At 41.5% G+C, this 26,504-nt stretch overlaps 2 protein-coding genes across 2 annotated transcripts; both read right to left on the bottom strand.

Annotated features, from left to right (window-relative positions):
* Positions 1-7,556: 7,556 nt before the first annotated feature.
* Positions 7,557-20,897, bottom strand: LOC136620095 (glutamic acid-rich protein-like). The gene is made up of 13 exons (XM_066594820.1): positions 20,804-20,897; positions 15,110-15,250; positions 14,344-14,925; positions 13,889-13,940; positions 13,169-13,333; positions 11,009-11,199; positions 10,562-10,705; positions 9,561-9,794; positions 9,067-9,484; positions 8,628-8,777; positions 8,312-8,427; positions 7,938-8,125; positions 7,557-7,814 (listed from the first exon to the last, which is right to left on the bottom strand). The coding sequence occupies exons 1-13, from the start codon at positions 20,895-20,897 to the stop codon at positions 7,557-7,559; spliced, it is 2,733 nt and encodes a 910-aa protein (XP_066450917.1).
* Positions 20,898-20,954: 57 nt separating this feature from the next.
* LOC136620094 (glutamic acid-rich protein-like) lies at positions 20,955-22,849 on the bottom strand. The gene is made up of 4 exons (XM_066594819.1): positions 22,522-22,849; positions 22,107-22,369; positions 21,467-21,761; positions 20,955-21,175 (listed from the first exon to the last, which is right to left on the bottom strand). The coding sequence occupies exons 1-4, from the start codon at positions 22,847-22,849 to the stop codon at positions 20,955-20,957; spliced, it is 1,107 nt and encodes a 368-aa protein (XP_066450916.1).
* Positions 22,850-26,504: the final 3,655 nt, after the last annotated feature.

Below are 26,504 nucleotides of genomic sequence, written 5' to 3'. Positions count from 1 at the left end.
CTGTATATGGTCTTTAATTTCGTATTTTCCTGTGATCTCTTGATCTTCCTTTGTTGTCCATTCAAAGTCCTCGTTCGTGATGGTAGGAATAGATTCTAGTTCAATGTCAGGTAGATCTTCTTTTATTTGGGTCAACGCCTCCAGAACTTTGCTGTCGAGTGTTGACCATGCTCTCTTGATCCTCTCCATCCCAATGCCACACTAAGAGTCGCTGTCTCCCTTCAAAATAGATCCGGAACCTCGCAGGAGGGGGCCCGAGTATAAAGAAATATAAAGAGATGGTCAGGGAGGCGCTTCAGGTGGCTAGTTGGTGGAGTATATTAGTGTGACCAATGTATGATCATAACATGGAAGGGAATGAGGATAAAGCTAAAACAAATGAAATAAAAATTAAATTAAAATGACTCACCCGGAGTGTGGTGGAAACTCCTGTGGAGAGGAGTCCCACCAACGCCTCCAAAGTCCGAGTTGGCTTATCAGATCTCTGTGGGATCTTTCCTATGACGTCCGACAGGCTCCCTGGTCGCTGGAGTGCTGCTGCAGAGCTGCTGTGTCCAATGTTAGATTGGGCCCACGGTGTGAGAATAGGGTAAAAAAATAAAAAATGATCCTGCGCTGCCTCAAACAAACGACCAGTTCTGACAATAGTGATATTGTCTAAACGATTTATTCAGGTACAGGTACAACGCGTTTCGTCGTTAAACGCGACTTTATTAAGTACATAATGCAGTTACATGATAAGACATCTTTATATAGTTACTTACAAGTGCAGTATGGTGGTAATCTCATTGTAGTTCCAGGTGATGGCCGCTCACATGACCTCCACGTCATATGTGCGGTGTTGGAATGTAGGAAAGGTGAAACCGAAACTACTTCCGGGATCATGTGACACGGAGGTCACATGATCGATGATGCGAGTGTGCCTTCCCGCCTCCTCTACAAGCTTAATGGTGTAAGGCTTATTGCAGGTGGAGGTGGGGGCTGGGTTTACTCTTTGTAGTGTTGAATGGCCACGTCGGTCAGCGTGGTGACGTCGGCTGACGTGATGACATCACCGGAGTAGTGACGCTGGGATGGGGAATCGGGGTCTCTCTCCGCTGCATAAAACAGCAGCATTAGGGGATGTAGTGACGCCGGGTGGCAAGACTTAGTCACCGGCGTACTAGCTTTAAAATAAAGGATTATGTAGTGACAATGTTACTTGGAGTGGTGGCGTGAAGCTGTGTAATGGCGCTGATTGACGTGATGACGTCATATGTGTGTACACGCTGGGCACGGGGACTCTGTGTTACTGTGTTTTTTATTGTGCTTTTATCATACATATTACTAAACTACATCATGATTATAATAATTTTTTCCAGATATGAAACGCACAAAAAACCTCACCTGACATGTATGTATACGTATTATTGAGTGGTATCTCACTGAGATTTAATTTTGGACAATGGATAGAAAATTCTAATTTTATATATTTCTTAACGACTGAATGAATATTCCTCTGGACATAGCAGTTTTAATGTACTATGTAAATGCATCTATTAAGATATGTATTTATTTATTTATTCGTTATTTATGTATCCACGTTTTACTATATTAACACGCATCTGCCATCTAATTTAAATTCATAGTTTACTAAGTCCAGGAGCAATGTTATTCCAACCTGAAAGGCAACAGGGACAACCCCTTCGGTTCACATGCTAACACAGAGTGAACTCCTATAGTAGGGAAGGTTACCATAGTAACAGAGTCCCCGTGCCCAGCGTGTACACACAGATGACGTCATCACATCAATCAGCGCCATTACGCAGCTTCACGCCACCACTCCAAGTAACATTGTCACTACATAATCCTTTATTTTAAAGCTAGTACGCCGGTGACTAAGTCTTGCCACCCGGTGTCACTACATCCCCTAATGCTGCTGTTTTATGCAGCGGAGAGAGACCCCGATTCCCCATCCCAGCGTCACCACTCCGGTGACGTCATCACGTCAGCCGACGTCACCACGCTGACCGACGTGGCCATTCAACACTACAAAGAGTAAACCCAGCCCCCACCTCCACCTGCAATAAGCCTTACACCATTAAGCTTGTAGAGGAGGCGGGAAGGCACACTCACATCATCGATCATGTGACCTCCGTGTCACATGATCCCGGAAGTAGTTTCGGTTTCACCTTTCCTACATTCCAACACCGCACATATGACGTGGAGGTCATGTGAGCGGCCATCACTTGGAACTACAATGAGATTACCACCATACTGCACTTGTAAGTAACTATATAAAGATGTCTTATCATGTAACTGCATTATGTACTTGATAAAGTCGTGTTTAACGACGAAACGCGTTGTACCTGTACCTGAATAAATCGTTTAGACAATATCACTATTGTCAGAATCGGTCGTTTGTTTGAGGCAGCGCAGGAGCATTTTTAATTTTTTTACCCTATCTTCGTCTTTTATGACTTCTTCATGGTTTTTGCCTTTTTGTTATCTTCGTCTTCTTTGTCTTCGTCATCTTTGTTTGTCTTTGTCTTTTTTGTTTTCTTCATATTCGTCTTTTGTTGTTGTTTTCTTCTTCGTTTTCAGCTTTTTAGTCTTTTTTTTGTCATCTTTGTCTTTTTCTTTGTTGTCTTCTTCTTTGTCTTTCATCTTTTTTAGCTTTGTCTTCTTCTTCGTCATCTTCATCTTCTTTGCCTTCGTCTTCCTTGTCATCTTTGTTGTCTACTTTGTCATCTTCTTCGTCTTCTTTGTTTGTCTTATTTGTATTCGCCTTCTTCATCTTTGTCGTCTTCATCATCGCTGTCTTCGTCTTTTTTTTTCTTTGTCTTCGCCATCTTTTTCCTTGTCTTTGTCTTCTTCATCGTCATTGTCTTCTTTATCTTCAGCTATTTAGACATTTTTGTCATCCTCTTTTTCTTTGTTGTCTTCTTCTTCAACTTCTTCAGCTTTGTTGTCTTTTTTCATCCTCTTCGTCTTTTACTTCGTCATCTTTGTCTTCTTTGCCTTCATCTCCCTTGTCATCTTCATCGACTACTTAGTCATAGTGTTACGGTATCCTGCCCGATGATACACCAGCCCGGGTTGCCCTAGAACTTACCTGCAACCTGTGTCCCTGCCTACTTGCCTCCACTCCTGGCTAACCCCAGGCAGGCAACTGGGCAGCGGTCCCTACTCTCGCTAGGGACCGAGAGGGGGGGGACTGGCATACCAAGATGGAACAGGGTAGAATACTGACAGGCAGGGCAGATGAACAAACCAACTGAAAATACATGCAGACCAAGGCAGATGGGATAACCTGGAAGATATAGCAAACAGCTGACAAACAGGAGACTGACAGAAGCAGGATGCAAGCACGCTGACAGAAACCAATAACTGGCAGTAAATACACCATACTGCCAGCCTTATAAACAGAAGCCTCCACCCAGGGGCAAAGAGAGGGAGGCAACTACCTCCCAGCAGAATCCATTAAACAGGAGCTTGTGCACGGAGCTGCACACACAGGCGCGTGTGCACACGGTGCCGCCTGAGCCCACAAGCACGTGCACCGCGCTGACTAGCCACCCGCTCCCCCAGCAGCCGGACAACAAGCCGGGGGGACGCGCCTCGACCGCAGGACCCAGTGCCCCGGGAGGACCAGCAGCCGTCGCATGGTAACACATAGTTATCTTTTTTGTCTGCTTCGTCTTCAGCTTCTTAATCTTTGTCGTCTTCCTTGTCTTCTTCGTCTTTGTCGTCTTCTTCTTTGTCTTTTTGTCATCTTCGTCTTCATCATCTTTATCTTTTTGTCATCTTCGTCTTCATCATCTTTATCTTTGTCTTTTTGTCATCTTCATCTTCATCATCTTTATCTTTTTGTCATCTTCGTCTTCATCATCTTTATCTTTGTCTTTGTCGTCTTCTTCATATTCGTCTTCTTCATTGTTGTCGTCTTCGTCTTCAGCTTTTTAGTCTTTTTTGTTGTCATCTTTGTCTTCTTCATCATCTTCTTCGTCTTCGTCTTTTTGTCATCTTCGGCATCTTCATCTTTGTCTTTGTCTTCTTTATCGTCGTCTTCATATTCGTCTTTGTCTTCAGCTTGTTCATCTTTTTCGTCTGTGTCTTTGTTTTCTGTCTTCTTTGTCCTCTTCATTTTGAGCTTCTTCATCTTATTCGTCTGTGTCATCTTCGTCTTCTTTGTATTTATCTTCATCGCCTACTTCTTCCTTATCTTTTTCGTCTTTAGCTTCTTTGTCTTTTTTTGTCTTATTAATCTTTTTGTCTTTTGTCTTCTTATTCATCCTCTTCTTCTTTGTCTTCTTTTTCATCTTCTTCATCCTTAGCTTCTTCGTCTTTTTCTTCTTCTTCACCGACTTCATCTTCTTTTTTGTCGTCTTCTTCATCTTCTTCGTCTTCTTTGCCTTCGCCATTTTTGTCTTTTTAGTCGTCTGCTTCTTGATTTTCGTCCTTTTCTTCTTCACCTTCTTCGTTGCCTTTATCTTCTTCGAGTTCTTCATCTTCGTCATGTCTTTTTCATCTTCTTCGTCGTCTTTGTTTTTGTTTTTGTCTTTCGTTGTCCTTGTCTTTTTTGTCTTCACCTTCTTTGTCTTTGTCTTCAGCTTTTACGTCTTTTTTGGCTTCTTCGTCATCTTCTTCAGCTATGTAAACTTCGTCTTTTTTGACGTCATCTTCGTCGTCTTTGTTGTCTTCGTCATCTTTATCGTCTTCATCTTCTTCTTCTTTGTCTTTGTCTTCATCTTTTTAGTCTTCAGCTTCTTCATGTTTTCATCTTTGTCTTCTTCTTCAGCTTCGTCTTTTTCAGCTTCCTTCTCTTTTTCGTCTTCTTCTTTGTCATCATCTTCATCGTCTTTTTGTTGTCTTCTTTATATTCGTCTTCTGTATCTTCTTTCTCTTCAGCTGCTTCATATTTTTCGTCTACGTCTTTGTTTTCAATGTCTTCTTCGTCCTCTTCATTTTCAGCTTCATCTTATTTGTCTTCGTCTTCTTTGTATTCATCTTCATCGCCTTCTTTTTCCTCGTCTTTTTCGTCTTTAGATTCCTTGTCTTTTTAATCTTCTTCCTCTTCTTCATTTTCAGCTTCTTCGCCTTTTTAATCTTTTTTGTCTACTTCGTCTTCTTCTTCATCCTCTTCTTCGTCCTCTTATTTGTCTTTTTTGTTTACTACTTCATCTTCTTCATCCTCAGCTTTTCTGGCTTTTTCGTCTTCCTTATGTACTTCATCTTCCTTATTGTCTTCTTTGCCCTTGTCATTTTCGGCTTTTTAGTCGTCTTCTTTGTCTTCGTCTTTTTTGTCCTCTTCGTCGCCTTAATCTTCTTCGACTTCTTCGTCTTCATTGTGTCTTTCATCTTCTTTGTCTTTGTTTTTGTATTTGTCTTCTTTGTTGTCTGTCTTTTTTGTCTTCATCATCTTTGTCTTCTTTGTCTTCGTCTTCTTCATCTTCAGCTACGTTGTCTTTTTTCATCTTCTTCAACTTATTTGTCATCTTTGACTTCTTTGCCTTTGTCTTCCTCATTGTGTACTTCGTCATCATCATCTATTTGTCTGCAGGTTCTTCATCTTTTTCGTCGTCTTCTTTCTCTTTAGCTTCTTCAGCTGCTTTGTGTTTTTCGTCTTCTTCGCCATCTACTTCGTCTTCATAGTTTTTATCGTCTTCATCATCTTTGTTTTCATCTTTGTCGGGTTCTTCGTTATCATCTTCTTCTTCAGCTATATTAACATCTTCTTTGTCTTCGTCTTTTTCGTCGTCTTTTTTGTCTTCTTCTTTGTCTTCTTCTTTGTCTTTGTCTTCTTCGTTTTCCTTGTCTCCATCGTCTTTGTCTTTATCGTTTTGTCATCATCTTCATGTTCGTCTTTTTCGTCATTGTCTTCTTCGTCTTTTTAGGTTTTTTTTGTTGTCCGCTTCATCTTTTTTGTTGTCTTCAGCTTTGTTGTCTTTCATCTTCTTCGTCTTTGTCTTCAACATCTTCTTCGTCTTTGGCATCTTCATCTTTGTATTTATCTTCATCTTTAGCTAATTAGATTTCTTCGTCTTTTTTGTCATCCTCTTCATCTTCTTCTTTGTCGTCTTTGTCATCGTCTTCTTCATCATCTTTTTCAGCTTCTTTGACTTTTTTTATTTTCTTCGTCTTCTTTTTCTTCAGCTTCTTTGTCTTCTTCGTCCTTTTCTTTATCTTTTTTGTTTTCTTTTTCTTCGTCATCATCTTTGAATTGGTCTTCATTGTCTTTTTCGTCTTCGTCGTCTTCATCTTTTTCTTCGTCTTCATCATCTTCGTTGGCCTTTTTCTGTTCGTCTTTTTCATCATCATTATCTTTTTTGTCTTCATCTTCTTTTCTTTGTCTTTTATGTCTTCGTCTTCTTTTCTTTGTCTTTTTTGTCGTCGTCTCCTTCCCCTCTGTCTTCTTTGTCTACGTCTTCTTCGTCTTCTTTGTCTACATCTTCATAGTCTTTGTCTTCGTTGAGTTCATCTTTTTTGTCTTCGTCTTCAGCTTCTTTGTCTTTTTCGCCTTCCTCCTCCTATTCTCCTTCGTCTTCTTCATCTTCGTCTTTTTCTGCTCTTTGTCTTCAGCTTCATCTTTTTCATCTTCTGTCTTTGTCTTCTTCTTCATCTTATTCATCATCTTTGTCTTCTTTGCCTTCGTCTTCTTCATCGTCTGCTTCGTCATCGTCTTCGTTTTCTTTGTCTTATTCGTCCTCTTCATTTTCAGCTTTCTTATCTTTTTTATCTTCGTCTTCTTTGTATTCATCTTCATCGTCATCTTACTTGTCTTTCTAGTCTTTAGCTTCTTCGTCTTTTTCATTTTCAGCTTCTTCATATTTTTCTTTTTTTTTGTCTACTTCATCTTCTTCTTCGTCCTCTTTTTCTTTGTCTCTTTCGCCTTTGTCTTCGTCTTCTTTGTCTGCTTTGTCTTCTTTGTCCTTGTCTTCTTTGTCTGCTTTGTCTTCTTTGCTTTCGTCGTCTTTGTCTTTTTAGTCCTTTTCTTTGCTTTCTTCGTTGTCTTCATCTTCGTCGCCACCTTCGTCTACTTAGTCATTATCTTCTTTGTCTTCAGCTTCTTTGTCTTTTTTGTCTTCTTCGTCATATTTGTCTTCTTTGTCTTCATCGTTGTCTTTATCTTCTTTGTCTTCGTCGTCTTTGTCTTCAGCTTCTTCATTTTTTTTGTCTTTTTCATCCTCTACTTCGTCTTCTTCATCAGTTTCATCTTCAGCTTCTTCTACATCTTCATCATTTTCTTCATCTTCTGTCTTAGTCTTCTTCATCGTCTTCTTCGTCTTCAGCTTCTTCATCTGTTTTGTCTTCAGCTTCTTCGTCTTCTTTTTTGTCTTTTTCATCATCTGTCTTTTCTGTCTTCTTTGTCTTCAATCTTCTATGTCTTTGCCTTCTTCGTCTTCATCTTTTTTGTCTTTTCCTTCGTCATCTTTGTGTTCGTCTTTTTCGTCTTCAGCTTCTTCATATTTTCGTCTTTGTCTTCCTCATCTTTTTCGTCTGTCTTTTTGATCTTCGTCATCTTCTTTGTCTTCTTCATCATTGTCTTCTTTTTCGTCTAATTCGTCTTCAGCTTTTTAGTCTTTTTTGTCGTCATCTTCGTCTTCTTCTTTGTTGTCTTGTTCTTCCTCTTCAGCTTCTTTAGGTTCTTTGTGTTTTTGATCTTCTTTCTCTGTGTTTTTCTTCGTCTTCAGCTTCTTTAGGTTCTTTGTGTTTTTGATCTTCTTTCTCTTTTTCTTTTTCCTCGTCTTGAGCTTCTTTAGGTTCTTTGTGTTTTTGATCTTTCTCTTTGTCTTTTTCTTCATCTTATTCTTCATCTTCGTCTTTGCCGTCGTCTACTTGGTCATCTTTATTTGCTTCATCTTGTTTGTCTACGTCTTTTTTTTGTCTTCGCCTTTGTCTCAGTTTTTTGTCTTTATGTTCTTCATGTTTTCATCTTTGTCTTCTTCATCTTCAACTTCTTCAGTTTCTTTATCTTCTTCATCTTTGTTTTTGTCACCTTTGTCATCTTCATGTTTGTCTTTGTCTTTTTTGTCATCTTCATCTTCATCTTCTTTGTTGTTTTCCTCTTTGTCTTTAGCTTCTTCAGGTTCTTTGTCTTTTTCATCTTTTGCGTCTTCGTCTTTTTCTTCGTCTTCTTTGTCATCTTATTTGTTATCTTTGTCTTCTTTGCCTTTGTCTTCTTCATCATCTTCGTTGTCTACTTCGTCATCTTCGTTGTCTGCTTCTTCATCTTCTTTGTCTTATTTGTCTTTGTCGTCTTCATCTTCTTTGTCGTCTTCATCGTCTTTATCTTCATCTTCTTCGTTGTCTTCGTCATCTTCATCTTTGCCTTTGTCTACCTCGTCGTCTTTATCGTCTTCTGCGTTATAGTCATCTTCTTTTTCTGCTTCGTCTTCTTCGTCTTCAGCCTTCTCATCTTTTTTTTTTTCTGTCATTGTCGTCATCCTTTTGGTTGTCGTTGTCTTCTTCATCTTCTTTGTTTTCAGATTCTTCATCTTTTGTTTTCGTTGTCACCTTTTTCTTTATCTTCGTTTTCAGCTGCTTCGACTTTTTCCTCTTTTACTTCTTCTATATCTAAAGCTGCTTCTTCTTTTTTTGTCTTCTTCATCCTCTTCTTTATCTTTGTCCTTTTCATCTTCTTCTACATCTTTTTCGTTTTCTTCTTCGTTTTCTTTTTGCTTTCATATTCTTTGTTGTCTTCATCTCCATTGTCCTTTTCGTCTTCGTCATCTTCTTTGGCGTCTTCATCTTTTTTATCGACGTCTTCTACTTCTTTGTCTCTGTTGCCTTTTTGTCTTTGTGTTCTTTATCATCTTCATGTTTTTTGTCCACGTCTTTTTTGTCGTCTTTGTCTTCTTTGGCTATGTCTTTGTTGTCTTTCTTTTTTTTGTTATTTTCGTCTTTGTTGTCTTTTTTATCTTATCTCCGTGATCCTTCATCTCCTTTGTCTTCATGTTCTTTGTCTAAGTCTTCCGATTCATCTTTTTCATCTTCTTCTTCCTTTTCGTCTTTTTCATCCTCTTCATCTTCATGTTGGTCTTCTTCCTCTTCATCTTCTTCTCCCTCTTCATCTATTTTATCTGCATCATCTTCATCTTTGTCTTTTTCGTCGTCTTCTTCATATTCATCTTCATCGTCATTGTCTTCTTTTTCATCTTCTTCGTCTTCAGCTTTTTAATCTTTTTTGTCTTCTTCTTTGTTGTCTTCTTTTTGTCTTCGGCTTCTTCAGCTTTGTTGTTTTTTTTTTTCATCCTCTTCGTCGTCTTCATCTTTTCATCATCTTTATCTTCTTCTTTGTCGTCTTCGTCCTCGTCATTTTCGTTGTCTGCTTTGTCGTCTTCTTTGTCATCTTGGTCGTCTTCTTCGTCGCCCTTGTCGTCTTTTTTGACATCTTCATCGCCTTTGTTTTTGTCATCGTCTTCTTCATTGTCTTTGTCTTTTTTGTCTTTATCATCTTTGTCTTCTTTGTCTTCGTTTTCTTCGTCGTCTTCAGCTTCTTCGGCTACGTTGTCTTTTTTCATCCTCTTCGTCTTTTACTTCATCTTTTTCATCTTATTCGTCATCTTCGACTTCTTTGCCTTGGTCTTCCATGTTGTCTACTTCGTCACCATCATCTACTTTGTCTTCAGATTCTTCGTCTTTTTCTTCGTCTTCTTTGTCTTTAGCTTCTTCATATTCTTCGTCTTTTTCTTCTTCGCCATCTTCTTCGTCTTCATAATTTTTAGTGTCTTTATCTTCTTTGTCTTCATCTTCTTCGTCGGCTTCTTCGTCATCATCTTTAGCTATATCAACTTCTTTGTCTTCTTCATCGTCTTAGTCTTTTTGGTCAACTTTATCTGTTTTGTCTTCATCTTCTTCGTTATCATCTTCGTTGTCTTTGCCTTCATCTTTTTCGTCTTCAGCTTCTTCATGTTTTCATCTTTCTCTTCTTCTGTTTCGTCGTCTTTTTTGTCTTCCTTGTCATTTTTTTTTCTTCGTCGTCTTTTTCGTCTTCTTTGTCTTCATCGTTTTGTCATCTTCATCTTTTGTCTTTGTCTTCTTCATATTCGTCTTCTTCGTCTTTTTTTCGTTTTCTTCATCTTCAGCTTCGTTGTCTTCTTCATCATTTTCGTCTTCATCGTTTTTGTCTTCATCTTCTTTGTCTTTTTCTTCTTCGTCTTTTTCTTCAGCTAATTCAAGTTCTTTGTCTTTTTGTCGTCCTCTTCATCTTCGTCTTTTTTGTCATCCTCTTCATCTACTGCTTTGTCGTCGTCGTCTTCTTCATCTTCTTCTTTTTCAGCTTCTTTGACTTTTTCATTTTCTTTATCTTCAGCTTCTTCATCTTTGTCTTTTTTGTTTTCTTTTCCTTCGTCATCTTCTTTGAATTCGTCTTTGTGGTCTTTTTCGTCTTCGTCATCTTCATCTTTTTCTTCTACGAATTCGTCATCTTCGTTAGCCTTTTTCTGTTCGTCTTCTTCATCATCTTGATCTTTTTTGTCTTAGTCTTCTTTTCTTCATCTTCTTCTTTGTCTTCAGCTTCTTCATCTTTTCCATATTCTGTCTTCTTCTTCATCTTATTCATCATCTTCATCTTCTTTACTTTCGTCTTCTTCATCTTCATTGTCTACTTTGTCATCGTGATCTTCATTGTCTGCTTCTTCATCTTCTTTGCCTTCATCTTCTTCATCTTCATTGTCTACTTTGTCATCGTCATCTTCATTGTCTGCTTCTTCATCTTCTTTGTCTATGTGTTATTTTTCGTCTTCATCTTTTTTGTCATCTTCATCATCATCTTTGTCTTCTTCGTTTTTGTCGTCTTCATCATCTTTGTCTTAGTCTTCTATGTTGACTTCATCTTTTTTGTCTTCGTCTTCCTCGTCATCTTTATTGTCTTCTTCGTCCTAGTCATCTTCTTTGTCTACCTCGTCTTCAGCTTTTTCATCTGTCTTCTTCGTCATTGTGATCATCCTCTTTGTCCTCATCATCTTCATCTTCATCTTTTGTCTTCGTTGTCACCTTTTTCATCTTCGTTTTCAGCTTCTTCGACTTTCATCTTCTTCATCTTTGTTATCTAAAGCTTCTTCGTCCTTTTTGTCTTCTTCATCCTTTTCTTCATCTTCTTCTTCGTCTTTTTCATCTTCTTCTTCATCATCTTTGTCGTCTTCATCTTTTTTTCGACGTCTTCTTCTTCTTTGTCTTCGTTGCCTTTTTCGTCTTTGTGCTCTCCGTCTTCTTCGTCTTTTTTGTTGTATTTGTCTTCTTTGTCATCATCGTCTTTGTTGGCTTTTTTGTCTTTGTCATCTTCGTCTTTTTTATCTCCGTGATCCTTCATCTCCTTTGTCTTCATATTTTTTGTCTAAGTCTTCCGATTCGTTTCTTTCATCTTCTTTTTTGTCGTCTTCATCCTCTTCATCTTTGTATTCTTCGTCTTATTCCTCTTCATCTTTTTTATATTCGTCATCTTCATCTTTGTCTTTTGTCTTCTTCGTCGTCTTCTTCATATTCGTCTTCATCGTTGTTGTCGTCTTTTTCATCTGCTTCGTTTTCAGCTTTTTAGTCTTTTGTCGTCATCTTCTTCTTTGTTGTCTTCTTTTTTGTCTTTGGCTTCAGCTTTGTTGGTTTTTTCATCCTCCTTGTCTTCGTCTTTTACTTCATCTTCTTAGTCACACGGGCGTTTTTTCGCGCGATTTGCGCATCGCATGACGGATGCGCATGCGCAAATCGCGTGACCAGCGCCGAAAAATCGGCCGAAAAAACGCCTGAAAATCTGCTCCTAGCCGCGTTTCATTAGAAACGGGCCGGAGCTGTCCAGCGCATTGCATTCAATGGAGCCGGCAATACAGCCGTCTCCATTGAAAGCAATGCGCTGCGGGCGAGCCCGGGATGAATTGTCAGGAAGGGCTTAAATATATAAGCCCTTCCCTGCAATTCATCCTAAAATGTGTTAAAATAAAAAAGAATTGTATACTCACCTTTCCGCTGCAGCCGGAGTAATGCCGCGGCCGCTGTCAGTTCTCCTGAACTGCTTCTCGGCACTATTCAGCCGGCGGGGCTTTAAAATCCCCGCCTGCTGAATGAGTTGCCTCTGATTGGTCACAGCCTGACCAATCAGAGGCAGGTTTCACTCACACACCCATTCATGAATTCATGAATGGGTGAGTGACTGCTGCCTCTCATTGGCTCAGCGGGAGCTGCCCCTGATTGGTCCCGCTGAGCAAATGAGAGGCAGCAGTCACTCACCCATTCATGAATTCATGAATGGGTGTGTGAGTGAAACCTGCCTCTGATTGGTCAGGCTGTGACCAATCAGAGGCAGATCATTCAGCAGGCGGGGATTTTAAAGCCCCGCCGGCTGAATAGTGCCGAGAAGCAGTTCAGGAGAACTGACAGCGGCCGCGGCAGAACTCCGGCTGCAGTGGAAGGTGAGTATACAATTTTTTTTTATTTTAACACATTTTAGGATGAATTACAGGGAAGGGCTTATATATTTAAGCCCTTCCCGACAATTCATCCAGCGCTCGCCGGCAGCCCATTGCTTTCAATGGAGACGGTTGTATTGCCGGCTCCATTGAATTCAATGGGCAAACATCGTTCTTCTCTGCCACAGCTGTTACAGCTGTGGCAGAGAAGAATGATTTGTATTCTATATGTTCTCAATGGGGTCGGCGCTGCTGCCGCCGGCCTCATTGAGCGCATATAGAGAAGAGAACAGGAATCGCAGATCGCACATAGGTACGATCTGCGATTTCTGTTCTATAATTTATCAGACAAGCGCATAAAAAGCGCTCATGTGTCCGATACCATTGCAAAGCAATGGTTTTATAAAATCGCCGGACGCATGCGCATGTGCAAATCGCGGCTAAAAATGCCCGTCTGACTAAGGCCTTATTCGTTGTCTTCATCTTCCTCGTTGTTTTCTTTGTCTGCTTCATCATCTCCTTTGTCATCTTGGTCTACTTCATCATTGTCATCTTCGTCGTGTGTTTTGTCTTCTTTGTCTGTCTTATTTGTCTTTGTCGTCTTCATCGTCTTCGTCGTTGTCTTTTTTGTCATCTTTGTTTATGTCTTCTTTGTCATCGTTATCTTTGTTGGGTTTTTTTTGTTTTTGTCATCTTTGTTGGCTTTTTTGTCTTTGTCATCTCCGTCTCTTTTATCTTCGTGTTCTCTGTCTACTTCCTCCAATTCGTCTTTTTCATATTATTCTTCCTCTTCCCCTTCATCATCTTTATCTTCTTTGTCTTTTTCGTCTTCTTTATCCTCTTCATCTTCTTCGTCTTCTTCCTCTTCATCCTTTTTCATCTTCTTCTTCCTCTTCATCTTTGTTGGCTTTAGCTTCTTTATCTTTTTCGTCTCCTGCCTTCGTCTTTGTTTTCTATGTCTTCTTCATCCTCTTCATCTTCAGCTTCTTCATCTTATTCGTCTTCTTTGTATTCCTCTTCATCGTCTTCTTCTTCCTTGTCTTTTTCGTCTTTAGCTTCTTCGTCTTTTTTGTCCTCTTCTTAGTCTAATTTGTCTTCTTCGTTCTCAGCTTCTTCCTGTTTTTCATCTTTTTAGTCTACTTCGTCTTCTTCTTTATTCTCTTTAGTTTTTTTTCATCGTCTTCTTTATCTTCTTCATCCTCTTCTCTTCTTTATCTTTTTTGTCTTCGTCTTCTTTGTCTTTAACTGCGTCTTCGTCTTCGTTGCCTTCGTCATCTTCGTCTTTTTAGTCGTCTTCTTTGTCTTTAGTTTCTTTGTCTTTTTCGTCCTTTTCTTCACCTTCTTCGTCATCTTCATCTTTTTCGTCATCTTCTTCGTTGTCTTTGTTTTTGTCTGTCTTTTTCGTTGTCTTTTTTAGTTTGTTTTTTTAATCTTTGATTTCTTAGTCTTCATCTTCTTTTTCTTTGTCATCTTTTTCATCTTCATCATCTTCATCATCTTCATTTTACTTGTCATCTTCGTCTTTGTTGTCTTTATCTTCGTCGTCTTCTTCATCTTCAGCTTTTTAGCCTTTTTTGTCGTTGTCTTCTTCGTCTTCAGCTTCTTTGTCCTTTTGTCATCTTTTTTTTCTTCACCATCTTCTTCGTCTTATTCGTCTTCATCTTCTTTGTCCGCGTCTTCCTTGTCTTCATATTCGTCATCATCTTCTTCGTCTTCAGCTTTGTCTTTTTCGTCATCTTCATCATTTTTATCATCTTCTTTTTCTTCGTCATCTTCTTAGTCTTCAGCTAATTCAACTTATTTTTTTGTTGTCATCTTCGTCATCATCTTTTTCGTTATCTTCGTTATCTTTGTTGTCTTCTTCGTCCTCGTCTTCTTTTTCATCTTTTTTGTTGTCATCTTCGTCTTATTCCTTTTCTTCATCTTCAGGTTTTTCGTCTACAGCTTTTCGTCTTCGTCTTACTCGACGTTTTTGTTGTCTTTATCTTCTTTGTCTTCATCTTCTTCATCTTCAACTTATTTGTCATTTTTGTCTTCTTAGTCTTCATCTTCCTTGTCTTCGTCTTCTTCATCTTCATCTTCTTCATCATTTTCATCTTCCTCCTCCTCTTTGTCGTATTCTTCATCTGTTTCATCTTCAACTTCATCGTCTTCATCTTTGTCTTCTTTTTCGTCATCATCTTCGTCATCTTCTTCGTCTTTTTCATCTTTAGCTTCTTTGTCTTCTTCGTCTTAAGCTTCTTTGTCTTCTTTTCCTTCGTCTTCTTTGTCATCTTTTTTGTCTTCATCCTCTTTTTTTCATTTTCTTTTTCGTCTTTTTCATTTTCCTTGTATTTGTCCTCGTCGTCTTCTTCCTTGGGTTTTTCGCCTTCGACTTCTTCATTGTCTTCTTCCTCTTCATCTTCTTTGTCGTCGTTGTCTTCTTCGTTTTCTTCATCTTCTTCGTCGTTGTCGTCTTCATCTTTTTTGTCTTTGTCTTCAGCTTCATCATCTTTTTCATTATCTTCGTCTTCTGTTTTGTCCTCTTCGTCTTCAGCTTCTTCATCTTTTTTTGTCTTAGCTGTCTGTGTTTTCTTCTATTTTGTCCTCTATATTTTTAGCTTCATCTTTTTTATCATCTTCGTCTTTTTTGTATTTGTCTTCATCGTCAACTTCTTCCTCATCTTTTTCATCTTTAGCTTTCTTTGTCTTTTTCATCTTCGATTTCTTTCTGGTCTTCTTCGTTTTACCTTTTTCATTTTCTTCGTCATCTTCTACAGCTTCTTCGTCTTTTTCATCTGTTTCGTCTACTTCAATTTCCTCTTTGTCATCTGCATCTTTAGCTTCTTTGTCTTCTTCTTTGTCTACTTCAACTTTGTATTTGTCTTTATCTTCTTATTTGTTTTCTCTGTCTTTGTCTTCTTCTTTGTCTTCATCATCTTCATCTTTTTTGTCTTCATGTTCTTTGTGTTCGTAATTAGAGATGAGCGAGCACCAAAATGCTCGGGTGCTCGTTACTCGAAACAAACTTTTCGCGATGCTCGAGAGTTCGTTTCGAATAACGAACCCCATTGAAGTCAATGGGCGACCCGAGCATTTTTGTATATCGCCGATGCTCGCTAAGGTTTTTGTTTGTGAAAATCTGGGCAATTCAAGAAAGTGATGGGAACGACACAGCAACGGATAGGGCAGGCGAGGGGCTACATGTTGGGCTGCATCTCAAGTTCCCAGGTCCCACTATTAAGCCACAATAGCGGCAAGAGTGGGCCCCCCCCCTCCCAACAACTTTTACTTCTGAAAAGCCCTCATTAGCAATGCATACCTTTGCTAAGCACCACACTACCTCCAACAAAGCACAATCACTGCCTGCATGACACTCCGCTGCCACTTCTCCTGGGTAACATGCTGCCCAACCTCCCCCCCCCCATGACCCAGTGTCCACAGCGCACACCAAACTGTCCCTGCCCAGCCTTCAGCTGCCCTCATGCCACGCCACCCTCATGTCTATTTATAAGTGCGTCTGCCAGAGGAACCGCAGGAACACACTGCAGAGGGTTGGCACGGCTAGGCAGCGACCCTCTTTAAAAGGGGCGGGGCGATAGTCCACAATGCTGTACAGAAGCAATGAGAAATCCAATCCTGTGCCACCTCCATCTGGAGCTGCACACATGGGCATAGCAATGGGGAACCTATGTGCCACACACTATTCATTCTGTCAAGGTGTCTGCATGCCCCAGTCAGACCGCGGTTTTTTATAAATAGTCACAGGCAGGTACAACTCCGCAATGGGAATTCCGTGTGCACCCACAGCATGGGTGGCTCCCTGGAACCCACCGGCGGTACATAAATGTATCCCATTGCATTGCCCATCATAGCTTAGGTAATGTCGTGCTTAATACAGGTTGGCTTCGGCCCACACTGCATGCCCCAGTCAGACCAGGGTTCTTTAGAAGTGGACACATGCAGTTACAACTCCCTGTGGACCGACGGCATGGGTGGCTCCCTGGAACCCACCGGCGGTGCATAAATATATCCCATTGCAGTGCCCAACACAGCTGATGTAATGTCGTGCTTAATGCAGGTGGGCTTCGGCCCACACTGCATGCCCCAGTCAGACCGGGGTTCTTTAGAAGTGGACACATGCAGTTACAACTCCCTGTGGACCCACAGCATGGGTGGGTGCCAGGAAGCCACCGCCGGTACATTAATATATGCCATTGCAGTGCCCAACACAGCTGATGTTACGTCAGCTGTAATGCAGGTGGGCAAAAAATTAATTGGATTACACTGTAGGCGAGGGCCCAAAAAAATTGGTGTACCAACAGTACTAATGTACCTGAGAAAAATTGCCCATGCCCAACCAAGAGGGCAGGTGAAACCCATTAATCGCTTTGGTTAATGTGGCTTAATTGGTAACTAGGCCTGGAGGCAGCCCAGTAAAAATAAAAATTGGTTGAGGTGAAAGTTTCAACGCTTTAATGAGCATTGAAACGTATAAAATTGTTTAGAAAAATTATATGACTGAGCCTTGTGGGCCTAAGAAAAATTGCCCGTTCGGCGTGATTATGTGAGGTTTCAGGAGGAGGAGCAGGCGGAGGAGGAGGAATATAATACACAGATAGATGAAGCAAAAAGGTCCCCGTTTTGGATGGTGATAGAGAACGATGCTTCCATCCGCGGGTGCAGCCTACGTATTGTTTAGGTATCGCTGCTGTCCACTGGTGGAGAAGAGAAGTCTGGGGAAATCCAGCCTTTGTTCATCTTGATGAGTGTAAGCCTGTCGGCACTGTCGGTTGACAGGTGGGTACGCTTATCCGTGATGATTCCCCCAGCCACACTAAACACCCTCTCTGACAAGACGCTAGCCGCAGGACAAGCAAGCACCTCCAGGGCATACAGCGCGAGTTCAGGCCACATGTCCAGCTTCGACACCCAGTAGTTGTAGGGGGCAGAGGCGTCACCGAGGACGGTCGTGCGATCGGCTACGTACTCCCTCACCATCCTTTTACAGTGCTCCCGCCAACTCAGCCTTGACTGGGGACCAGTGACACAGTCTTGCTGGGGAGCCATAAAGCTGGCAAAGGCCTTGGATAATGTTCCCCTGCCTGCGCTGTACATGCTGCCTGATCTCTGCGCCTCCCCTGCTACCTGGGCCGCGGAAATGCGCCTTCGGCCACTAGCGCTGTTGGATGGGAAGTTTACCATCAGTTTGTCCACCAGCGCCCTGTGGTATAGCATCATTCTCGAACCCCTTTCCTCTTCAGGAATGAGAGTGGAAAGGCTCTCCTTATACCGTGGGTCGAGCAGTGTGTACACCCAGTAATCCGTAGTGGCCAGAATGCGTGTAATGCGATGGTCACGAGAAAGGCATCCTAAGATGAAGTCAGCCATGTGTGCCAGGGTACCTGTACGCAACACATGGCTGTCCTCACTCGGAAGATCACTTTCAGGATCCTCCTCCTCCTCCTCTGGCCATACACGCTGAAAGGATGACAGGCAAGCTGCATCTGTACCCTCAGCAGTGGGCCAAGCTGTCTCTTCCCCCTCCTCCTCATGCTCCTCCCCCTCCTACTCAACGCGCTGAGATATAGACATGAGGGTGCTCTGACTATCCAGCGACATACTGTCTTCCCCCGCCTCCGTTTCCGATTCCAAAGCGTCTGCCTTTATGCTTTGCAGGGAACTTCTCAAGAGGCATAGCAGAGGAATGGTGACGCTAATGATTGCAGCATCCCTGCTCAGCATCTGGGTAGACTCCTCAAAGTTTCCAAGGACCTGGCAGATGGCTGCCAACCAGGCCCACTCTTCTGTAAATAATTGAGGAGGCTGACTCCCACTACGCCGCCCATGTTGGAGTTGGTATTCCGCAATAGCTCTACGCTGCTCATAGAGCCTGGCCAACATGTGGAGCATAGAGTTCCACTGTGTGGGCACGTCGCACAGCAATCGGTGCACTGGCAGATGAAACCGATGTTGCAGGGTCCTCAGGGTGGCAGCGTCCGTCTTGGAGTTGCGGAAATGTGCGCTGACCCGGCGCACCTTTCCGAGCAGGTATGACAAGTGTGGGTAGCTTTTCAGAAAGCGCTGAACCACCAAATTAAACACATGGGCCAGGCATGGCACGTGCGTGAGGCTGCCGAGCTGCAGAGCCGCCACCAGGTTACGGCCGTTGTCACACACGACCATGCCTGGTTGGAGGCTCAGCGGCGCAAGCCAGCGGTCGGTCTGCTCTGTCAGACCCTGCAGCAGTTCGTGGGCCATGTGCCTCTTATCTCCTAAGCTGAGTAGCTTCAGCACGGCCTGCTGACGCTTGCCCACCGCTGAGCTGCCATGCCGCGCGACACCGACTGCTGGCGACGTGCTGCTGCTGACACATCTTGATTGCGAGACAGAGGTTGCGTAGGAGGAGGAGGGTGGTTTAGTGGAGGAAGCATACACCGCTGCAGATACCACCACCGAGCTGGGGCACGCAATTCGGGGGGTGGGTAGGACGTGAGCGGTCCCAGGCTCTGACTCTGTCCCAGCCTCCACTAAATTCACCCAATGTGCCGTCAGGGAGATATAGTGGCCCTGCCCGCCTGTGCTTGTCCACGTGTCTGTAGTTAAGTGGACCTTGGCAGTAACCGCGTTGGTGAGGGCGTGTACAATGTTGCGGGAGACGTGGTCGTGCAGGCCTGGGACGGCACATCGGGAAAAGTAGTGGCAACTAGGAACTGAGTAGCGCGGGGCCGCCGCCGCCATCATGCTTTTGAAAGCCTCCGTTTCTACAAGCCTAAAAGGCAGCATCTCCAGGCTGATCAATTTGGCAATGTGCATGTTTAACGCTTGAGCGTGCGGGTGCGTGGCGGCGTACTTGCGCTCGCGCTTAAACAGTGGCGCTAGCGACGTCTGGACGCTGCGCTGAGAGACATTGCTGGATGGGGCCGAGGACAGCGGAGGTGAGGGTGTGGGTGCAGGCCAGGAGACGGTAGTGCCTGTGCCCTGAGAGGGGTGTTGGATCTCAGTGGCAGGTTGGGGCACAGGGGGAGAGGCAGTGGTGCAAACCGGAGGCGGTGAACGGCCTTCGTCCCACCTTGTGGGGTGCTTGGCCATCATATGCCTGCGCATGCTGTTGGTGGTGCCTCCCCAGCTGATCTTGGCGCGACAAAGGTTGCACACCACTGTTCGTCGGTCGTCAGGCGTCTCTGTGAAAAACTGCCACACTGTAGAGCACCTTGACCTCTGCATGGTGGCATGGCGCGAGGGGGCGCTTTGGGAAACAGTTGGTGGATTATTCGGTCTGGCCCTGCCTCTACCCCTGGCCACCGCACTGGCTCGGCCTGTGCCCAACACCCTGACTTGGGCCTCCGCGTCCTCAGCTGCGTCCACGTCCTCTAGGCCTACCCCTACCCCTCAGCATGCTGTATTACCAGTAATGCAGAAACAGAACGCTGTAATTAAATGTGCCGCTTATTGGCCTGTGGTTGGAGGCTGACTTTGCTTACGGAACGCCAGGAAATAATTTGGCGCAAGCCTGCTGTAACACTTAGCTGGCTGCGTATGATTTTGTAGAACTACTACACCCAGCACAGACAGACCCAGAACACTGAGCACAGTCACAGGCAGGCCAAATAGATTTTTTCCCACAAATTTTTTTGCAAAGGCCCACTGCCTATATTCAATCAATAATATGTCTTCTGTATCTGCCTAAGCACTTCTGTCCCTGGAGTATGTCACAGAACTGCAGAGTGTTGCACTGTGAACTGCAACACAGCGGTGATTTCAGAGCCCAGACAGAGCCAGGAAATAATTTGGCGCAAGCCTGCTGTAACACTTAGCTGGCTGCATATGATTCTGTAGAACTACTACACCCAGCACAGACAGACCCAGAACACTGAGCACAGTCACAGGCAGGCCAAATAGATTTTTTTCCCACAAATTTTTTTGCAAAGGCCCACTGCCTATATTCAATCAATAATATGTCTTCTGTCCCTGCCTAAGCACTTCTGGCCCTGGAGTATTACTGCAGGGTGCAATGCTCTGCACGGCCGATATACCAAAAAAAAAAAAGTGCAACACTGCAAAAAGCAGCCTCCACAGTACTGCACACAGTTAGATGTGGCCCTAAGAAGGACCGTTGGGGTTCTTGAAGCCTAAAATACTCCTAACGCTCTCCCTATAGCAGCTCCGGCACCAGCAGCACTGTCCCTGATCTATGTCAGAATGCATCTGTGGCGAGCCGCGGGAGGGGCCGATTTATATATTCGGGTGACACCTGATCTCGCCAGCCACTCACTGCAGGGGGGTGGTATAGGGCTTGAACGTCGCAGGGGGAAGTTGTAATGCCTTCCCTGTCTTTCAATTGGCCAGAAAAGCGCGCTAACGTCTCAGAGATGAAAGTGAAAGTAACCCGAACATCGCGTGGTACTCGTTACGAGTAACGGGCATCTCGAACACGCTAATACTCGAACGAGTATCAAGCTCGGACAAGTACGTTCGCTCATCTCTATTCGTAATCTTTGTCTTCTTTGTCTCCATCTTTGTCTTCAGCTTCTTCATCCTCTACTTCCTCTTCTTACATCTTCAGCTTCTTCATCTTCTTCTTCGTCTTCTGTCTTAGTCTTCTTCGTCTTTTTCATCTTCATCGTTTTTATCTTCTTCGTCGTCTGTCTTAGTCTTTTTGTCTTCATGGTCTTCTTTGTCTTCATCTACTTCGTCTTCAGCTTCTTTGTCTTTGTCATCTTCGCTGTCTTCGTCTTCGATATCTTCTTCGTCTTTTTCATCTTCGTCATCTTTTTCATTTTCATCGTTTTTGTCTTCTTCGTCTTTTTCGTGGTCTTAGATTTTGTTTTTTTTTGTCTTCATCTTTTTTGTCTTCGTCTTTCTGTCTTCGTCTTTTTTGTCTTCGTCTTCCTTGTCTGCGTCTTCCTTGTCTGCGTCTTCCTTGTCTTGTTTGACTTCAACTTCATCTTGTTCGTCTTCTTTGTATTTGTCTTCGTCGCCTTATTCTTCCTTATCTTATTTGTCTTTAGCTTCTTCATCTTTTTCATCATTTTCGTCTACTTCATCATCTTCTTCGGCGTCTTCCTTGTCTACGTGTTCTTTGTCTTAATCTTCTTTGTCTTCACCTTTTTCGCTGTCTTCTTCAACTTCGTCTTCTTCGTTGTCTTTATCTTCTTTGTCTTCGTCATCTTCGTCTTCTTTGCCTTTGTCTTCAGCTTCTTCATCCTTTTCATCTTCTTCATCCTCTACTTCATCTTCTTCATCCGTTTCATCTTCAGCTTCTTCGTCTTTTTCTTCTGTCTTAGTCTTCTTGGTCTTCTTTGTTGTCTTTTTTTTGTCTTCATCATTTTCATCTTCTTCATCATCTTCGTCTTTTTCATCGTCTTTTGTCTTTGTCTTCTTCGCCTTCAGCTTCTTTGTCTTTTTTTCTTCTTTGGCTGCTTTGTCTACATGTTATTTGTCTTTATCTTCATCTTCTTTGTAGTCTTCATCGTCTTTGTCTTCTTCATCATCTTCGTTGTCTTTGTTTCCATCTTTGTCATCTTCGTCTTCATCGTCTTTGTCTTCGTCTTCTCCTTCGTCTTCACTTCATGTTTTCATCTTTATCTTCTTTGTCTACTGCTTGTTCGTTGTCTTTTGCTTCATTTTTTTTGTCATCGTTGTCCTCATCTTTTTTGTCTTCATCATCTTTGTCTTCGTCTTCAGCTTCTTCATCCTTTACCTCATCTTCGTCATCTGTTTCATCCTCAGTTTCTTTGTCCTCACCTTCTTCATCATCTTCGTTGTCTTTGTTTCCATCTTTGTCTTCTTCGTCTTTGTCTTCGTCCTCGTCTTTTTCGTCTTCTTCTTTGTCTTCAACTTTTTCATGTTTTCATCTTTATCTTTTTTGTCTACTGCTTGTTCGTCGTCTTCTGCTTCATATTTTTTGTCTTCATCATCTTTGTCTTCGTCTTCAGCTTCTTCATCCTCTACTTCATCGTCTTCATCTGTTTCATCCTCAGCTTCTTCATCCTCACCTTCATCGTCGCCTTCTGTCTTAGTCTTCTTTGTCTTTTTTGTCTTCAGCTTCCTCGTTTTCTGTCTTCATCTTTTTCGTCTTCTTAGTCTTTTTTTTCTTCTTCGTCTACGTCTTATTTATCTTCCTTGTCATCTTTATTGTCTTTGTCTTCATCTTCTTCACTGTCTTCGTTGTGTTTGCTTTCGTCTGTCTTCTTTATCATCTTTGTCTTTTTCATCTTCAGCTTTTTCATGTTTTCGTCTTTATCTTCTTCATCTTCAGCTTCTTCGTCTTTTTCATCTTCATTGGTTTTCTTTGTCTTCTTTGTTGTCTTCGTCTTTTTTGTCTGCATCTTCTTTGTCTTTGTCATCTTCTTTGTCTTTAGCGTCTTTATCTTTTTCGTATTCTTCATCATCTTCATGTTCGTCATCTTCTTCGTGTTAAGCTTCTTCATCTTTTCTGACTTCAGCTTCTTTATCTTCGTTGTCTTTGGCTTTTTTGTCTTCTTCATCGTCTTTGTCTTTGTCTGTTTCGTCGTCTTGGTCGTCAGTTTCTTTGCCTTTTTTTCTTCTTTTTCTACGCCTTATTTGTCTTCGTCTTCTTCATCATCTGCCGTTTTCATCGTATTTGTTTTCGTCTTCTTCATCCTCTTCATCTTTTTTGTCTTTCTCTTTGTCGTCTTCTTCGTCTTCAGCTTTTTCACATTTTCATTTTTGTCTTCTTCGGCTTCAGCTTCTTTCTTTTTCCTCTTCTTCGCCTTCGTCTTCCTCATCTTCATTGTCTACTTTGTCATCTTCTTTGCCTGCTTTGTCTTCATCGTCTTCTTCATCTTCAGCTTATTCGTCTTTTTCGTCTTCATCTTTTTCATCTTCGTAATTTTTATCGTCTTCATCTTCTTTGTCTGTCTTTTTCATTGTCTTCTTCTTCAGCTAATTCAACTTCTTTGTCTTTTTTGTCGTTACCGTTATCATCTTCTTCGTCTTTTTCATTGTCGTCTTCTTCATCATCGTCTTTGACATTAGCTGCTTCGCCTTTTTTGTTGGCATACTTGTCTTCTTTATCTTCAGCTTTTTCTTCTTTGTCTTCTTCTTCGTCTTCTCCGCCTTCATCTTCCTTGTTGTTTTTGTTGTTGTCTTAATCTTCTTTGTCTTCTTCTTCCTCATCTCCATCTTATTCGTCTCTTTCGTCTTCTTCTTCGTCTACTCCATATTTTCGTCTTTGTCTTCTTCTTCATCTTCGTCTTCATCTTTTTGTCTTCGTCGTATTCTTCGTCGTCTTTCATCTTCTTCTTTGACTTCGTCGTCTTCTTTGCCATCGTCATCTTCTTCATCTCCTTCGTATTCAACGTCTTCATCTTTTTCGTCTTCTTTGTCGTTTTTGTCGTCTTCATTTTCTTCGCCGTCGTCTTCTTCTTCAGCTTATTCAACTTTGTCTTTTTTGTCGTCATCTTCGTCTTCTTCTTTGTTGTCTTTTTCATCGTCTTTGTCGTCTTCGTTGTCTTTATCTTCTTCGTCGTCTTTGTCGTCATCTTCAGCCTCTTTGTCTTTTTTTTTCTTCAGCTTCTTCGTCTTCTTTGTCTTCGTCTTCATTGTCTTTTTTGACTACTACATAGTCTTCATCTTCATCTTTTTCGTCGTCTTTTGTCTTCATCTTCAGCTCCTTAGTCTTTTTCTTCTTCTTCGTCTACGTCTTATTTATCTTTGTCTTCATCATCTTTGTCTTCTTCATCTTTTTTGTCTTCGTCTTCTTTGTTTTTGTCTTCTTCATCTTCAGCTTCCTCGTCTTTTTCGTCTTCCTTGTCTTTTTCATCTTCATCATCTTCTTTGTCTTTATTTTCTTTATCTTCATCTTCTTTGGTGTCTTCGTCTTTTTTGTCTTCATCATCTTTGTCTTTGTCTTCAGCTTCTTCATCTTTTTCGTCTTCTTTATCCTCTACTTCATCTTTTTCGTCGTCTTCATATTCGTCGTCTTCGTCTTAAGCTTCTTTATCTTTTTCGTCTTCAGCTTCTTTGTCTTCGTCTTCATCATCTTTGTCTTCTTCGTCTTTTGTCACGTTTTTTTTTGTCTTTGTCTTCTTTCTCTACTTTGTCTTCAACTTTTTCATCTTCAGCCTCTTCGTCTTTTTTGTCTTCTTCGTCTTCTTTGTCTACGTCTTATTTGTATTCGTCTTCTTCATCTTCTTTGCCGTCTTCATCGTCAGCTTCTTCGTGTTTTCATCTTTGTCTTCTTCGTCTTAGTCGTCTACTTCATCTTTGTTGTCTTCGTCTTCGTCTTTTTGTCATCTTCTTTGTCATCTTTGTTTTCTTCATATTCGTCTTCTTCAGCGTTGTCTTCTTTTTTGTCTTCTTTGTCTTCAGCTTTTTAGTCTTTTTTGACATCATCTTCGTCTTCTTTATTCTTCTTTGTCTTCAGCTTCTTTGTCTTATTCGTCATCTTTGTCTATCTTGCCTTCGCCCTCCTCGTTGTCTTCATCTTTTCGTCTTCTTCCTCTTCAGCTTCTTTGTCTTTTTCGTCTTCTTCGTCTTCAGCTTCTTTGTCTTTTTCATCTTCAGCTTCTTCGTTTTCTTAATCTTCATCATTTTTGCCATCTTCGTCTTCTTCATTTTCAGCTAATTCAACTATTTTGTCTTTTTCGTCGTCATCTTTTTCATCATCTTCTTATTTGTCTTCTTCGTCTTCAGCTTCTTTGTCTTTTTTGTCGTCTTCATCTTCTTGTCTTCATCTTTTTCATCTTCATCTTCTTCGTCTTCAGCTTTTTCATCTTCATTTTCTTCGTCTTCAGCTTTTTCATCTTCATCTTCTTTTTCGTCTTTGTCTTCTTCATCGCCTTAGTCTTTTTGTCGTCGTCTTTTTCTTCGTCTTCTTAGTCTTTTTTGTTATCTTTGTCTTCTTCATCTTCAGCTTTTCATCTTTCTCTTCTTCTTCGTCATCTTCCTCATCGCATGTTCCTCGTAATTTTCGTCATCATCTTTTGTTTTCGTTGTCTTCTTCATTTTTTTCTGTGCCATTGTCGTGTTCTTCATCATCAGCTTCTACATCTTTTTCATTGTCATCTTCGTCATCATCTTTGTCGCCTGTGTCTTCTTTGTTTTCGTCATCTTTGTTTTTTGCACGATTTACATGTAGTTTTTATGCATTTCTGCTTTACTTTTTTATTTTATTCTTGTGCATTTTGTAAGCATGTAAAAAAAATGCACAAAAGTCTGCACACTTCTTGATTCTGCGCGCTTTTATCTTATGGTTACATGTGGTTAAAAACGAGTGCAATCTGTATTTTAAGTGCCCCCATAAACTTTAAATGAGCAATTTTCATCCAAAAATCCAAACAAAATAGTACACGCTGCAATTTTTTTTCTCTGTATGTGCTTGGACTCTGAATGCAAAAAAAAGGAGTTCGCAGAAAAAAATCATGCATTTTTTTGTTTTGTTTATAAAATTTGATGCAAAACCGATGAAAATCGTGTAGACATTCATAGACGCACCGAAAAATTACATGAAAAATTGCTCTGAGTTTTCTTAGGACTGATTAAAAAGCATGCCACTGTGAATATTCCCTAGCCTTGGAAAGATGAGTAACAGCTTCAGTGGTGCCCTTGTTGGTTGTCACCCAGTTTTTACAGAAATAGATACAATGAACACTGGTGAGATGCGGCTACTGTAACTTGCTCCTCTTTAGACACAATGTAATGATGCTTCATCGTCTGCAGGTTAATAATCCCCTCTGGTATATTAATTCCACCTTCCATCGTAGAACACGAAGTGGTCATATCAGTGATTGGATTAACTCTGGATTTATCTGTGAACTAATCTGAAGATTCCGGATGATTACAAGTTGTATCTAGAATAATGGAAGAAACCAACTGATCCCTGCAGATAGTTGTAGGGGATGGGGGGCCAAAAGGAGAAAGATTAGAACTGATGTGGAGAGGAGGGAGGCATTACATCCTGCACACCAAGGGGGGCAGCAAGGCGACCGGGTACAAATGTCCCTGATGAAAAGCTTTGACCTGGTTATTGCTGTAGTGTGGTAGATTGTGTTTACTTTTCTCTGCTTCTTCCCTTGTTTTGTTGTTTTTCTTTCATCTACTTTGTGTTTATTATTTTTTTGCTCTTCCTTGTGCTTTTGTATTCCTTTCTTTACCTATTATATCTAATAATTTGTTATT

Source organism: Eleutherodactylus coqui, chromosome 3 (assembly GCF_035609145.1).
Source record: "Eleutherodactylus coqui strain aEleCoq1 chromosome 3, aEleCoq1.hap1, whole genome shotgun sequence".
Taxonomy (NCBI): domain Eukaryota; kingdom Metazoa; phylum Chordata; class Amphibia; order Anura; family Eleutherodactylidae; genus Eleutherodactylus; species Eleutherodactylus coqui.
Note: the sequence above shows the minus strand (reverse complement) of the source record. Positions and strands in the feature narration are given on the sequence as shown.